This window comes from Primulina tabacum, chromosome 5 (genome assembly GCF_025594145.1).
Source record: "Primulina tabacum isolate GXHZ01 chromosome 5, ASM2559414v2, whole genome shotgun sequence".
Lineage (NCBI taxonomy): Eukaryota > Viridiplantae > Streptophyta > Magnoliopsida > Lamiales > Gesneriaceae > Primulina > Primulina tabacum.
In genome coordinates this window covers 38,792,416-38,807,472 of record NC_134554.1, presented here as the reverse complement: position 1 = coordinate 38,807,472, position 15,057 = coordinate 38,792,416, and the positions used below count along the sequence as shown (strand labels likewise).

Sequence of the window (15,057 nt, the reverse complement as noted above, 5' to 3'; positions counted from 1 at the left end):
AGTATAAAAAATAAATCGGACACTGAGATTTACGTGTAAAATCTCTAAAAATTATTACGGTAAAAACTACGGGCAAGATGAAAAGAATTTCACTATAATATTTTACGGCGTACAATCATTCACTGTGTTTCCAAAGAGAACACATACTCTCTTAATATAGGAGAACAAAACATCTCACAAATATTATAGAACTAAACACTTAAATGCTATAAGATGATAGAAATATTCGAGAATGAGATGATCTCAACTGATGGAGGAGAGTTCTATTTATAGAGATCTCCTGGCTTGTGAACGCGAGAAGGCAAATATCAATTGTATTTGCCTTCATCCAAATTTGACAATGCTTGAAAAATATGACTGTAATTTTTCAACAAATCATGTACATTCATTGTCATCTGTCAATTTGTCTCCACAGTTAATGTTATCTGCAATTTTGTCGACATTTCTCCAACCTAGAGATTTGATTGATAATCAAACACATTTCCACATATCTTTTCAATCTTGTCATTTTCTGATGCTTACGTTTCTGTTAGGCCACTTGAGGATCTACACCACTCAAACTTTTCAATGTTCACTGGCTTGTTCAAAACATCAGCTATGTTATACTTTGTATGGATTTTCTGCATATCTACACTTCCTTCTTCTACTACTTCTCGAACAAAATGAAATTGGACTCCAATGTGTTTCGTCCTGGAATAAAAGACTAGATTTCTTGCGATGTGCAAGGCACTCTGACTGTCACAAAACAAAGGAACATTCTGTTGTTTGTACCCGATTTCCTCCAATACCTTTTAATCCATATTGCCTCCTTGCAAGCTTGAGTAGCTAACATGTATTCTGCCTCCGTTGTGGATAATGCCACAACTGTTTGCAGTTTTGAAACAAAGCTCACAGCTCCCCCTGCAAGTGTAAACACATAATCAGTAGTAGATTTTCTCTTATCAGGATCACATGCATAATCTGAATCGACATAGCCCCTGAGTGTAAAATCTGATCCTCCATAGCATAATGCAGCATTTGAGGTACCATTAATGTATCTAATGATCCTCTTAACCGTGCTCCAATGCTCTCGTCCAGGATTCGCGATATACTGACTAACTGTTCCCACTGATTGAGCAATATGTGCAGTTTTGTACAGATCATTGCAAATATCAAACTTCTTACTGCTGATGCATATGGTAAACGAGACATCTTCATCCTCTCTGCTTCACTGTTAGGACACATCTCGGAGGATAACTTGAAGTTAACAGGAAGAGGGTCGAGATTAACTTACTATCTTGCATGTTGAAGCGTTGCAAGAGTTTCTTCAAATAATTTTTCTGAGAAAGCCAAATCTTTCTGTTACTTCTGTCTCGGTGAACTTGCATCCCTAGAATCGTGTTTGCTGGTCCCAAGTCCTTCATATCAAATTCCCTAGCCAAATGTGCCTTCAAAACTTGGACCTGATCTCAACATGTCATCCACATACAATAGCAAAATGATATAATAATCATTAGACCTCTTGAAATACGTACAAGGGTCAGAATTCAGTTTGTTGTAACCGAGGCTCATGATATACGAATCAAATCTCTTGTACCAACACCTCGGCGCTTGTTTGAGACCTTACAGAGATTTGTTCAACCTGCAAACCAAGTTCTCTTTTTCTTTTTCCGCAAAACCTTCTGGCTGTAGCATATAAATTTCTTCTTCAAGATCTCCATGAAGAAACTCCGTTTTCACATCTAGCTGTTCTAGATGTATGTCAAACACCACACACAATGTCAGCACCACTCTGACTGTTGTAAGCTGAACTGCAGGAGAAAAAATCTCATTGAAGTCAATGCCTTCTTTCTGAGCATACCCTTTTACCACCAATCTAGCACGATACTGCTCCACTTAGTTATTGTCATCACGCTTAATCTTATAGACCCACATGTTACCAATGACTTTCCTCCGTCGTGGTAGTGTAACAAGATCCCAAGTTTTATTCATGTTTAATGCCTCCAACTCTTCTTGCATTGCTATCATTCACAAGGATACATATGAGCTTTGAGTAGCCTCGTGGAAACTCAATGGCTCACCGTCCTCTGATAATTGACAATATGCAATATTTCTTTCAGTGACATAATCTGAAAGCCAACCTGGTGGTCTTCTGTCTCGAGTTGGCTGCCTCACGTTGGAAACCTCAGACTCAACATGTTCTTGTTCTGCGTGCTCTAGTACTGCTTCACAAGAAATTTGACCTTCGTCCGTCTTATTTTCAACCTGAAATATAGTAGTTTCTGAAATCAGTGTGCCTTTGTCTCCCTTTACTTTATCTTTCTCGAAGATAACATCTCTGCTGATGACAAGTTTGTGAACAGTAGGATCCCACATGCGAAACCCCTTTAGCCCATCAGCATAACACATAAAGATACATTTTCTGGATTTCGAATCCAACTTCGATCTTTCTTGCTCATTGTACAGAAAGTACACATGACTTCCAAATGTATGCAAATAGGAAAATCTGTCGGCTTCCGTTCCACATCTCCATCGGAGTCTTCAAATCAAGTACCACTGAAGGAGAACGATTGATAATATAACAAGCAGTTTTGACTGCTTCAGCCCAAAATGACTTGTCTAGACCCGTAGTCCTTAACATAGCTCTTGTTCTGTCCAAACAGGTTCTGTTCATCCGCTTCGCCACTCCATTCTGTTGAGGTGTGTAAGTCATCGTGAATTGTCTTTTGATGCCTTCATGTTGACAATAAGCATCAAATTCTTCACTGATATATTCTCCTCCATTGTCACTCCTCAGATACTTGATTTTCTTTACAAAATCAAGTTCAAATCGCGCTTAGAAATCTTTGAAGACTTGGAAAACATCTGATTTCTTCTTGATTGGATACACCCAACATATAATAGAGAAATCATCAATGAATGAGACAAAGTATCTCGCTCCTCCTAGGGATACAACCGTTGCTTCCCAAACATTTGAATGAATCATCTCCAATATGTTTTTGCTTTTGGCAGTAGAAGTGCCAAACTTTAATCTGTGTTGTTTACTGCTAACACAATGCTCACAAAAGGGTAGTGACACTTTTGTAAGTCCCGACAGCAGCTTCCGTTTTGAGAGAAATTTCAACCCCCGTTCTGGCATATTCCCGAGCTTTCTATGCCATAACACGGTTAATTCTTTTCCTGAACCAATTGATGCAACAACTAGTTCTGCCTCTTTGTGTGTTTCTCCCAAAAGCATATACAGATCTGCAGCAACTTTTTCCGCCTTCATAACCACAAGCATACCCTTCACAATCTTCATGATCTTGTCCTCGATACGTGTTTTGCACCCAATATCATCCAATTGCCCCAAGGACAAAAGATTTTTCGTCAGTTCCTTCACATGTCGTACCTCCTGTATGGTGCGAATCGTGCCATCAAACATTTTTATCTTGATAGTACCGACCCCAGCGATTTCCAAGGCATGATCATTTCTCATGAATACAGATCATCCTGAGACTGGTTCATAATGATCAAAACATTCTCTCCAAGACGTCATGTGCCATGTAGCTCCTAAATCCATAATCCACGTGTCACAAAATTTGTGCCTGCCTTCTGCAACTGTTGTCGCTTCGCTGAATAATATTTCACCACCGCTTGAAGTACTGGCCACATTTCCTTGAGAATTTTTTCTATACTCGTACACTTTTTCTTGAAGTGTCTTTTACCGCCACATTTAAAGCAGTAAATATTTTTCTTTTTACTTCTCGACTTTGATCTACCTCGTCTTTGGCTCCCACTGGAGTCACGGTCCATAAATCTTCCTCTTATCATCGGTAAAACCTCTGTCTGCTTCGAAGTTACCAATATATCTTCCTTATTCTTGCGCCGACTTTCTTCTCCGAGAACCGCAGTTAAGACATCGTCGAATTTTAGAGAGCCCATAAGAATATTCTTGGTTATGTTGATGATAAGTTGATCAGATGAATCTAGTAAACTTTGAAGTAGAAACTTTTATGCCCCATGGTAGTGAGTTGGGCAAATAGAATACTTAATGTGTTGATATGGTCGATCATCGATGATGATTAGGTCATTCGAAGATTATAAAGTCTTCTCTTTAGAAAAATCATGTTGTGTAGTGACTTGACCTCGTACATCTTTGTCAGAGTATCCCAAATAAGTTTTGTTAGATACTTGATAATATTTCGTCTGCTATAGCCAAGTGTAAATTGGCAACAAAACATTATCATTCATCTCATTCCACTTTCCATCATCCGTAATTTCCACCGGTCTATTTCTAGCTGCCGCCAAGCAATTCTCATTTCTTAAAACTGCTTGTATCTTTATTTCCACAACATAAAATTGCATCCATCGAACTTTGTTATCTCGTACCTGCTTATCATTATATCTACAACAATTTATTAGACTGAACAAAATAATATCGTCTTAATAAAAAATATAAAAAGAATATTTTCTGAAGATTCGAACACGTCTTCTGCTTCATACGTGTTTTAATTTATTTTGCCTGGTTGTCATTAGGGATGTAAACGAACCAAACCGTTTGTGAGCTATTCGAAGCTCGATTCGATAAAAGCTCGTTTGAGCTCGTTTAGTGAGGCTCGTTAAGATAAACAAGCCAAACTCAAGCTTTACAGTATTCGGCTCGTTAGCTCGTGAACATCTTCGTTGATAAGTTCATGAGTAATCTTTTAGATGAAAAAATAATAATTTTGATATTTGATTTATTGATTTTGCATATTATTTATGAAATATATAGAAAAATCTATTAAATTTATTTATTATAATAAATTTAAAATTTTTAATAAGAATAATATATTTTTATTTAAATATATAATTTACTTTTTAATTAATTTCATAAAAAATTAAATGTATAATTCATATTTATTAAGTTTATTTGGGCTTGAATAAGCTCGTGAGCCATGCATATATTCGTTAAATAAAGCTCGAGCTCGGCTCGATTATAAACGAACCAAGCTCAAACATTCAAGAATTCGGCTCAGTTCAACAAATCGCAATTTTTATTTATTTGTTCAAAAATTGACCATAGATCAATTCCCCTCCCTAGTTGTCATACAGCTGTGACAATATTATTTAAAATTTTGCAGGTTGCTACATTTTCAAAGAACAGCGACAAATCAAGATTCAAGCCTTCCCATATCTTGTGTTAGTTACTGATCAATTCTATTGCCTTTGTTTCATCAATGGCGTATGCTGCTCTTTTGTCTCTTTCGCAAACTTTGGAGCAGATTCTTGATTCTGATCCATACTTCTTCCCTTGCGCTAAGGAAAAAATCGAGTCTTTTCACGAAACCGTAGCTTCTTTAATGGCCTTTCTTGATAATTGCCCACCAACAATTTGCAACCAAAAGGTCAATAATTTGATAACCCAAATCAGAGATTCGGCCTATGAAGCAGAAGACGTGTTCGAATCTCCCGTAGCAACTCACTTTCTGCACAGGTATGAAAGTGAGAGTTATGAGAAACTCGGAATGCTTCCTTGGAGCTTGGAGAAAATGATGGAAGATATCCAATCGGTGAAAAGTGAAGTCCAGAATTTTCATCATGAGAGATATGGGGTGCTCGAGCAAAGGATTCAGACTCTTACTGATTCGTCAACGCAGCTCGTGTCTGGCTTAAAAGCTTTAACGCAGGTTCTTGTTTCTGATCCATTCATCTTTCCTTTCGCTAAGGAGAAACTAGTCAACTCTTGTATAAAAGCTAGTGCTTCTTTAAGAGCCTTTCTTTATGATTTCCCACCAATTAGCTCCCAAAAGGTCCATGCTTTGATGAAGCAAATCATAGATTCAACCGATGATGCACTTGACGTTTTTATCTCTCTCTTAGTAACTCGCTTGCCGCAGAAGTATGGAAGTGATAGATATGAGAAATTCAAAATGTTTCCTCAAAGCTTAGAAAAAGTGATGGAAGCTTTCGAATCGATAGAGAAGGAAGTGAATGGGATACACGAGCAGAGGATTCCGACTCTTGTTAGTTCATCGAGGCCAGCCTCGAGGGGCAATACAACAACCAATATGGTGGCACTAGACACTAATCTGGAGATGGAACTATTGGATGAACTTGTAGGAGGACGATCCAACATAGACATCCTCCCGATTGTTGGCATGGGTGGGATTGGTAAGACTACCCTCGCTAGGATCTTGTACAATAGTCAACTGATCAAGGAGTCTTTTGATATTCGTGGTTGGGTTACAATATCTCAAACATATAATGTAAGGGAAATTGTTTTAGGCCTTCTGGAAGATATTGAGGTACCTTTGGATGAAGAACGTGATGCTGCGCAACAAATATATCAAAGTTTATATGATAGAAAATATTTGATTGTATTAGATGATGTTTGGCATGAACAGGCCTGGAATGACATTAAAAAGTTATTTCCGGATAACAATATTGGTAGTCGAATCATATTGACCAGTAGGCATTCAGAAGTGGCAGCATATGTCAACTCTTTTAGCACTTATCATGAGATGCAACTTTTAAATGAGGATTCGAGTTGGAGTCTACTCCGTCGAGAGATATTCCTGCAAAACGATTGCCCACCCGAACTAGTTGGAATTGGAAAGAAGATTGCTAGGCAATGCCAAGGTCTTCCTCTAGCAATATCTGCCATTGGTGGACATCTTAGAAAGGAGGAGCTAACAGAAGAATATTGGAGATATGTTTCCGAAAGTGTAAGTTTGGTCTTAAAGACCAATAATGATCCGTCCTTAGAGATATTAACTTTAAGTTATTACTACTTGCCTCATCATTTGAAAGCATGTTTCCTTTATTTTGGATCCTTCCAAGAAGATGCTGCAATAGATGTGTCTAGAACTGTAAAACTGTGGGTTGCCGAGGGATTTGTAAAGACAAGCAGATCAAATAACATGGAAGAGGTTGCAAAAGAGTACTTACGAGATGTTATTGAAAGAAACCTTATTTTTGTGCATGAATATGATTCATTTGGGAAACCAAAGATATGTGGCATCCATGATCTGTTTAGAGACATATGCATCAGGGAGGGTAAAAAAGAAAAGTTTCTTTGTGTCTTGAATAGGAACATGATACCCTTTGATATGTCGGAAACAAATAGCCAACGACGCTTGATTCTTAGTCCAAATATGAAAGAAGATGATGAATCTGCTTATTGTCGTATAGATAGTTTTTCAGCTATCCATTCTTTTATTTGCCATGGTGATGATACTTCATCGAAAATTAAACTACCTTCAAGAATGCTCAAGGTATTGATTGTTAGGTTGACAACAACAAAGTTTCCTGGGGAAATATTAGAACTCGTTAATCTAAAATACCTTGAGCTCGGGTGTGTTTTTCGAATTCCGTCTTCAATATCCAGACTCAAGAATCTACAAACCCTTATTTCTGATGTCGTACATATAAAATCTATGCCTTCGGAAATTTGGGAAATGTCGCAGTTAAGGCATCTTCTGGTTTTGGGTTTTCACTTGCCTGATATTCCCGATGTTCATGGAAAAGGGACACATACATACATTCTTAAAAATCTCCAGACACTTTCAGAAATAATCAATTTTAGATCTATGCATGAGGTCTTCACAAGAATCCCAAATCTTAAAAAGCTAAAGATTGCATATGACTATAATGCTGCTGGCTTCAAATTTAACACTCTGGAGAATCTTGTCTCTTTGTGTGAACTTGAATCATTATGCTGCAAGTTCAATTTTGTGACAAAGGACAATATCTTGGCGAAGCTCGCCTTCCCACTTTCACTGAAAAAATTAGTTTTAAAAGGCTGTCAAATTCCTTGGGATCAAATGACCATCATTGGTGTATTGCCTAATCTTGAAGTTCTCAAATTGAGTAGAGCTACGGTTGGATACTGTTGGGAAACAAATGATGAAGAATTCAAGCAATTGAAATTTCTATTGATTCATGATTCACATCTAGTGAAGTGGAAAACTGAAACGGACCATTTCCCAAGCCTTCAGCACCTCATCCTTCAGCACTGCTATGGCTTGGAGGCAATCCCTTCCGAAATCGGAAATATTCCAACCCTTGAAATAATCGAGTTGGATGGTTGTTCACATAAAGCAGAGTTTTCAGCAAAGGAAATAGTAGGGGAAGACAGTGACATTGAGCTTAAAATTGTCAAAACTTAGTTCTTAGTTCAGATGCTGCCAGCTTACATGATAATGCCGGCACCGAGGCCTTTGCCGAAGATCTTTGTGATGCAATGCAGTCCAGCTAGCAGTATCAATTTGAGTTCTTGTTTTGTCCCTCACACCATTTGGTTTAAAGGTAATGCAATTACCACTTACCCTTATTTTTTAATATTTACTATCAATTTTGGCATAACAATACTGATTTTCTTTTAACCACTTCATTGAATTACATAGATTTTTAAATTTTGAAAATTAAATATTTGTACCATTGTCCTTTAATTTTCCTCAAGCCTACAACTCCTCAACATAAGCAACTAAAATCTATGGATATAGTTACAACTTTTGGTAGAACGACAAATGTTTTGTTTTATATAAATTACTTAAAAATTTGAAGTAACTATGTTAAATTTTGCAATATTTTTAAAACTAAAATCAAAACTTTAATCGTTAGAAAGCAAAATGGGTAGGAGAAGTCTAGTTAGATTAGCGGATTTTTCAGTTAATTTTTTATATTTTGAATAATAATAGTAAAATTAATGTTAATATATAATAGTAGACAAAATAAAAATAGTGATAATAAAAAGAATAATACTAATATTAATCAGTATATTATTATTATTATTATTTATTATAAATATTATAGTACTTATTGTTTATCATCGATCTTATTATTTACTATTAATTTATTTATTATTATACGAATTATTATTGAATAATTACTTATTCCATCTTATCAATTTATATTTTTTATTGATATTATTAATCTTTTTTATTTTTATTTATTTCTTATTAATTCTGTATTAATATTATTATTTCGAAAATAAAGAAAATACATATAAAAAAAATGACAGTAGAATTAGCCTTGTATAGATTTTGTTATGGTAAATGTTTTTTTCTTCTAATTTCTCAATGTCTGCTATAAGTTTTTGGCTAATTCTTGAATATGCAGCTTAAGTTTATTATATAATTGCTTTAATTACACAACCACATTTAAAAGTTAAAAATTATATTACATAAAAAATTAAAATTTATACATCTACTTCACAAAGTTCTATAAGTATGTGCCTCATTTGGATCAAGGATTCAATTTATTGCCGGTCTATTGACCAAAAAAAATTAAAGAATGATAACAATGACAACAATAACTGTTAGTTTCACTGTTTTTTGTTTCCTTGTGGGATTGGTATAATTAAACAGCCTATTTACTATTTAACAAATTTTGCAATTTGCAACTTGCAACATTTCCTTCAAATATTGGATTTTCATTTACTTTGTTTCAAGAATGGCGTATGCTGTTGTTCTTTTGTCTCTATTGCAAACTTCGGAGCAGATTCATGATCCATACTTCTTCCCTTGTGGTAGGAAAGTTTTGAATATTTCCAACAAAATATTGCTTCTTTGGTATTTTTTTCTCGATGATTGCTCGTCTATTTGCACGAAAACAATCAACAATTTGATTAAAAAAAAGAAAAAAGAAAAAGAGATGCTGTATATTAAGCGGTCTCCCTAGCAGCCATTCATTGCCATCATCCACTTCACTCAATATGATAGGATCGATGGTATCACGTCTATCATATCTACACCTCAGAGCTTTGTTGTATTTGATAAACACCAAATCATTCAGGCGTTTTTGCTCCAATCTATTCCTTTTCTTGGAATGAAGCTGCATTTATTTATATATGTTTATCAAAGCACGTGGTACGAGAACAAATTTTTAAAACTTCACAGTATTAGAAATTAAAAATTGTAATATTATAAAAAGCTTACATGTTCAAACACACTCCAATTGCGTTCGCAACCAGAGGAGATACAAGTGAGACTGAGTATCTTTTGGGCAAGTCTTTGCAACTGTGGTGTTGAAGCTCCATATGAGTTCGACCATGCAGCTAGTTAATAACAATAGTTATATTAATATTTATCATTGAATTTATTTCAAAAAATAAGGAAAAACTTGTCTTTGAAACATATTTTCATACCTGGTGATACAACTTTTCTCATTTTGATTGCAACTTCTTTCCCAAAAAGACCTTCGGCTTGTTTGTATTTTAACAACTCTGTATGTATTTTTCTCACTGTCTCAGCATCAAAAGTTAACCTACTGATTGCATTGTACAACCCCGTAACTACTTCCTCATCTTGTTCTATCTCAGAAATTTGAGTAAAAGAACCGAGGGTTCAAGAAATAACCCGCTGCATGCAAATCTTGATGGAGTTGCAACTGCCATCTATTGTCAATTATCTCAAAAACATCTTTGTACCTATCCTCATTAAACATCTTTTTACCTATCCTCATTATTACCAAAGGCTTTTGCTATTTTCTCCTTAGTTCTATCCATTGCCTCGTATATATAACCCATGGCAGGCTTCTTCTCCCCATCCACCAACCGAAGTACCTCCAATAATGGGCCACCAACTTTCATAGCATAAATGATAGAATTCCAAAACGAAGGCATCAAAATAATTTTCTGCGCTTGCTTACTAGTCTGTTCCTTTGCAAATTTGCTTTTACTCCAATTTTCTGAAGTAAACATATTTCTCAAATGTTGCGTATGTTGCTGAAAGCTTCTCATAGTCAAGAAAACGGTGGCAAAACGAGTTTTAGCTCACTTGATAAGGTCTCTTTGGCCGGTGAACTCTCTCATCATGTTCAACAACATAGTTCGGTTGTAAATATATCCATTAACACTAATTGCTCGCTCAAATGCCCTCTTCAAATGAGGCATTTTGAATATGTCCTCAAACATCAAATCCAAACAATGTGTTGCACACGGGGCCCAATACAAATTTGGATATTTATCCATCAACTTCTTTCCTGTAAAGAACAAGAGAATGAAAGAATAGTAGGAGAAAAAATAAAAAATCAGGAAAAAAAGAAGAGAAGACGGTAGGAAATAGAGCAGAATATTGCTGAAGTCCGGCGGTGCAAAGCATGAGCTATGTCCAGCCGTCGTCGGCCAGAAGTCCGGCGGTGCAAAGCAAGATGTCCGATGAGAGAAGCGGTTGAGAGTTGAGGTTTACGTAAGCTTGGAGAAGTGGAGAGAAGCCTATACGCAACAGAAAATAATTCTAGGGCTAATTATTGTACAAAATGGGCCTAAACATTGAGCAAAATGGGCCTAAAGATTGGACAGTATTTTGAGAAATTGCCCTGGGCTTTTCTTCAATGTAGCGATCCATTGCCTTGCTATCGCCATACCGAAATAGCGATGCTATGTGGAAGTGTCGTGGGTGTCGCCCCCTGTAGCTATGGGTCTTCAGCGAGGGCTACAATCGCTATTCACAACTATGAGCATGACAAAATACTACTAAAAATATGTCTTTGAAAACTTAAATGTAGTCTTGAAGACCACCAATAACCAAACCTTAGAAACATTATCTTTCAAGTAATAGCTGTAAAACCAGCAATTTCCAAACCATGTATTATTTTGTTCTAATATATCAAAGATTTTTTTAATTTAAAGATTATCAAGATTATCTAAAACTTCGTGGGATAATTAAATCTTTTGTACAAGCACCCAAGAAGTTCAAAATTTAAGATGATAATATGCCTATATTTCGTTTTTTAGGATATATAAATAGGTTAAGATCCAAGAATTTAAATAAGGAGATGTTGGATATATAGAAGGCGAAAACAACATATCTACGATTTTTCATCCATAAATAGGTCAAAAATTCTACAAACCTGATCTCCACTGTTCATAATTTATTCGACATAGTTGTGCACGTACTGTGAAATTGAAGCCTGATCCAACGGTGCAATAAGTCAAAACGAATCCTGGAAGGAGATTTATTTTACGGTCGAAGTGCTGATGCGTTCTCGAAGTGTCGTTTGCGTGATTCTTCCGTGATTTTTTGTTTTTTCCAATCTGGAATTAAGGTAAGTGTGCTTGTTTTAAAAGTATAATTTCAGTTATGTATTGTTTCGTTTTTCAAAAATTATGATCGAGTGTAATTCTTCTTCTACATCTTTTTGATACGATTATCGTATGCTTTATATTTTTACAATGTGAGAATTCAACTGGATATAAGTGAGAATCAAAATATAAGATATGGTTATTACTCTTACACGGTGGGATTGTAACCGTTATATGACCTCGACCCCTTAAAAGATTAAAAATTAGGTACTGATATCAGTAAACTATGGAAAGTAAAGAATCTCATGGCCAAAATTATGCATATGATTATGATGATGACATGTTATGAGAATCATGTTATGCGTGATATGATATATGATTTTCGAAATTCGTGTATATTTGTTATATATGTGCTCGAACGGCTCCCACTTACTGAGTGACAACAATATCAATCACCAATTACTCTACTCTCCCGAATATGTCAGAAGAAGAATAAAGTAAGAAGAATCAGACACCAGTTTTTTGACTGGTAGTGGACGCATGAAGAAGTTTAACTAAATTTATGTTTTTTTAAGTTTTTAATCAAGTTGTAAACGATTCCGCAAATTTTTATCGTTTTCATAGTTACTATTGTAAAGATTATTCATTTTATGATAATTATGAAATAAACTAGTTTTGGTTTATACTGTACTACGAGGCTTGTTGTTTAGCAATTATGTGATTGCTGAACAACGTCGGTGTCGACTAACTCTGGTCTCGGGGCGTGACAATAGCCACTTGCTGCGTCATTTTAAAGCGTGTTATCTTTATATCGGATTTTTTCCACAATATTATCATGACATAAAAATAGCTAGTATGATCTGGCTATGGGGTTGCTGAGGGATTTGTGAAATGGAGTAGATCTAATTCTGTTGAGGTGGTTGCAGTGGAGTACTTGCCAGAACTTATTGATGGAAATCTAATCTTTGTTCGCCTTTAGATTCATTTGAGGCGCTAGAGTTTTGTGGAATCCACGATCTTTTGAAGGACGTATCATGCAAAAGGCTCAGAAAGATAACTTTCTTTGTGTCTTGAATAACTATGAGCCCTTCTGTATCTAAGAATCAAATAGTCAACGACACCTGTTTATTGATCCAAATATTGCAGGAGATGACGACAACAACAATGATGATAATGTCTTGGCTGATGTTGCTTTGATTGACGGTAGTGGTTCAGATGATGAAGCTCCTCGTCCTACTGATGATTCGGGCTATTTCACATTAGTTGATGGTAGTCATTCAGATGATGAAGCTTCTCCAGGTACTGATTCAGATGATGAAAATTGGAGAACAGCGATGTCTTGGAGTCTAATGGTGGCTCTGATGATGATGGTGAAGTCTGCAGTATAATCACAGCAATGCCACTTATCCATTCCTTGATCTATGTTACTGGTGGTACTTCATCAATCCTTAGAGTGATCTCAGGATTGGTCAAGGTATTGTATGTCGGTACATTGGAAACCAATGAGTTCCCAGTACAAGTTTTAGATCTAGTTAACTTGAGATACCTTGAGCTCGGATACGTTAATCAATTCCCTCCTTATATCAAGACAATGGAATCTACAAAATTTAATTGTTCGAACCGTATACGAAATAACTGGACATCTTGAAATCTGGGAGATACCACAGTTAAGACATCTTCAGATCTATCACTTTCATCTACCAGAAGTTCTTAATTTTCGTGTCAGAAAAACAGACACTAGGGATTTAAAGGCCTTGGAACACTTTCATACACAACAGATTTTAGGTGTACGGAGGAGGTCCTCGGAAGAATCTTGAATCTCAAAAGGCTGAATATTAGGTTAACGAAGGAATCAAATGAATGGTTGTTTTATTGTTTTAACAATCTTGTCCATCTCCGTGAACTCGAATCTTTACTATGCATGTTCCACGCCGAGCCTGACGGAACTCTTGTCCGAAACAACCTCTTCCCGCCATCGTTAACAAAGTTGTGTTTTGGTATGCTCTGTAATTCCATGGGAGAAAATGACCATCATTGGCATGTTACCGAATCTTGAAGTTCTGAAACTGAAGAGCGGAGCCTTCTTCTGAAACTGAAGAGCGGAGCCTTCAAAGAACCATTGTGTGAGCCGAAAGAAGACAAATTCCCACGACTGAAATTCCTATCTATAGAATCATCATGCGATCTAAAGAAGTGGCGAGCCGAAGGTTACCATTTTCAACATCTCCGCCACCTCTTGCTCCTACAATCCTCTGCCTTGGAGGCAATCCCATCTGGAATACGAGAAATCCCGACTCTTGAAATAATCAAGTTGCACTTGTGTGGCCATGCTGTCGAGTCCTCAGCGAAAGGAAATGCTTGGTGGGGAAAGTGAAATTAAACTCGTAGTTGTTAATAGCAAGCCAAGAGAAGTGGTCTAATAGTGATAATGTCAATCCTTGTTAATATTTCACATGTTCTAAAAAAAATGACATTTATTGAATAATAGTTATATAGAATTTAATTGAGGTTTTAATCAAACTATAACGTTTTATATTTATAAACTCACTCAAGCCAACGATATATAGATAAGAATATTATTTTTTAAAAACACAAAAACTCATGTGAGACGGTCTCACATTTTAATTTTGTGAAACGGATCTCCAACCTGATCTAATTTATGAAAATATTATTTTTTGTTAAAATATTAATTTTTACTTTAAATATAAATCGAGTAGACTCGTATCATAAAAATAGATATGTGAAACTGGATAACAAGAGAGTGAATCTTCAAATTTTGCATTTTAACTTGGGGTTGTTTATTAAATGGTTTAAACTAAAAAATCTGACTGGATCGTAAACTTGGCTTGGTGAAAAAATTTTTTACGTTGGTTTCAGTTTTAATTTTTGATAATTTTGACTTTTCGGTTAAATTTAAATTTTAAAAAGCGAAAAAATTGAAACGATCATTTTATATATAATAACAATAATAAATATTAATATAGTTAAATTTTTTATATATAATATGTTAAAATAGTTAAAAGAGTAATGTTAAATCATTCAAGCAAAAACTTGTATGAGACAGTCTCACGAGTCGTATTTTGTGAGAA

General features: G+C 35.6%; 1 protein-coding gene across 2 annotated transcripts; it reads left to right on the top strand.

Annotated features, from left to right (window-relative positions):
- The first annotated feature begins 5,051 nt into the window (after positions 1-5,051).
- On the top strand, positions 5,052-14,428 carry LOC142547612 (putative late blight resistance protein homolog R1A-3). 2 transcript variants are annotated; one of them, XM_075655980.1, is made up of 2 exons: positions 5,052-8,250; positions 13,118-14,428. In XM_075655980.1, the coding sequence occupies exon 1, from the start codon at positions 5,181-5,183 to the stop codon at positions 8,109-8,111; it is 2,931 nt and encodes a 976-aa protein (XP_075512095.1). In that variant the 5' UTR covers positions 5,052-5,180; the 3' UTR covers positions 8,112-8,250; positions 13,118-14,428. The 2 variants fall into 2 exon arrangements, with proteins under 2 accessions (XP_075512095.1, XP_075512094.1); XM_075655979.1 differs by having other exon boundaries at positions 13,115-14,428.
- The last annotated feature ends 629 nt before the right edge of the window (positions 14,429-15,057 follow it).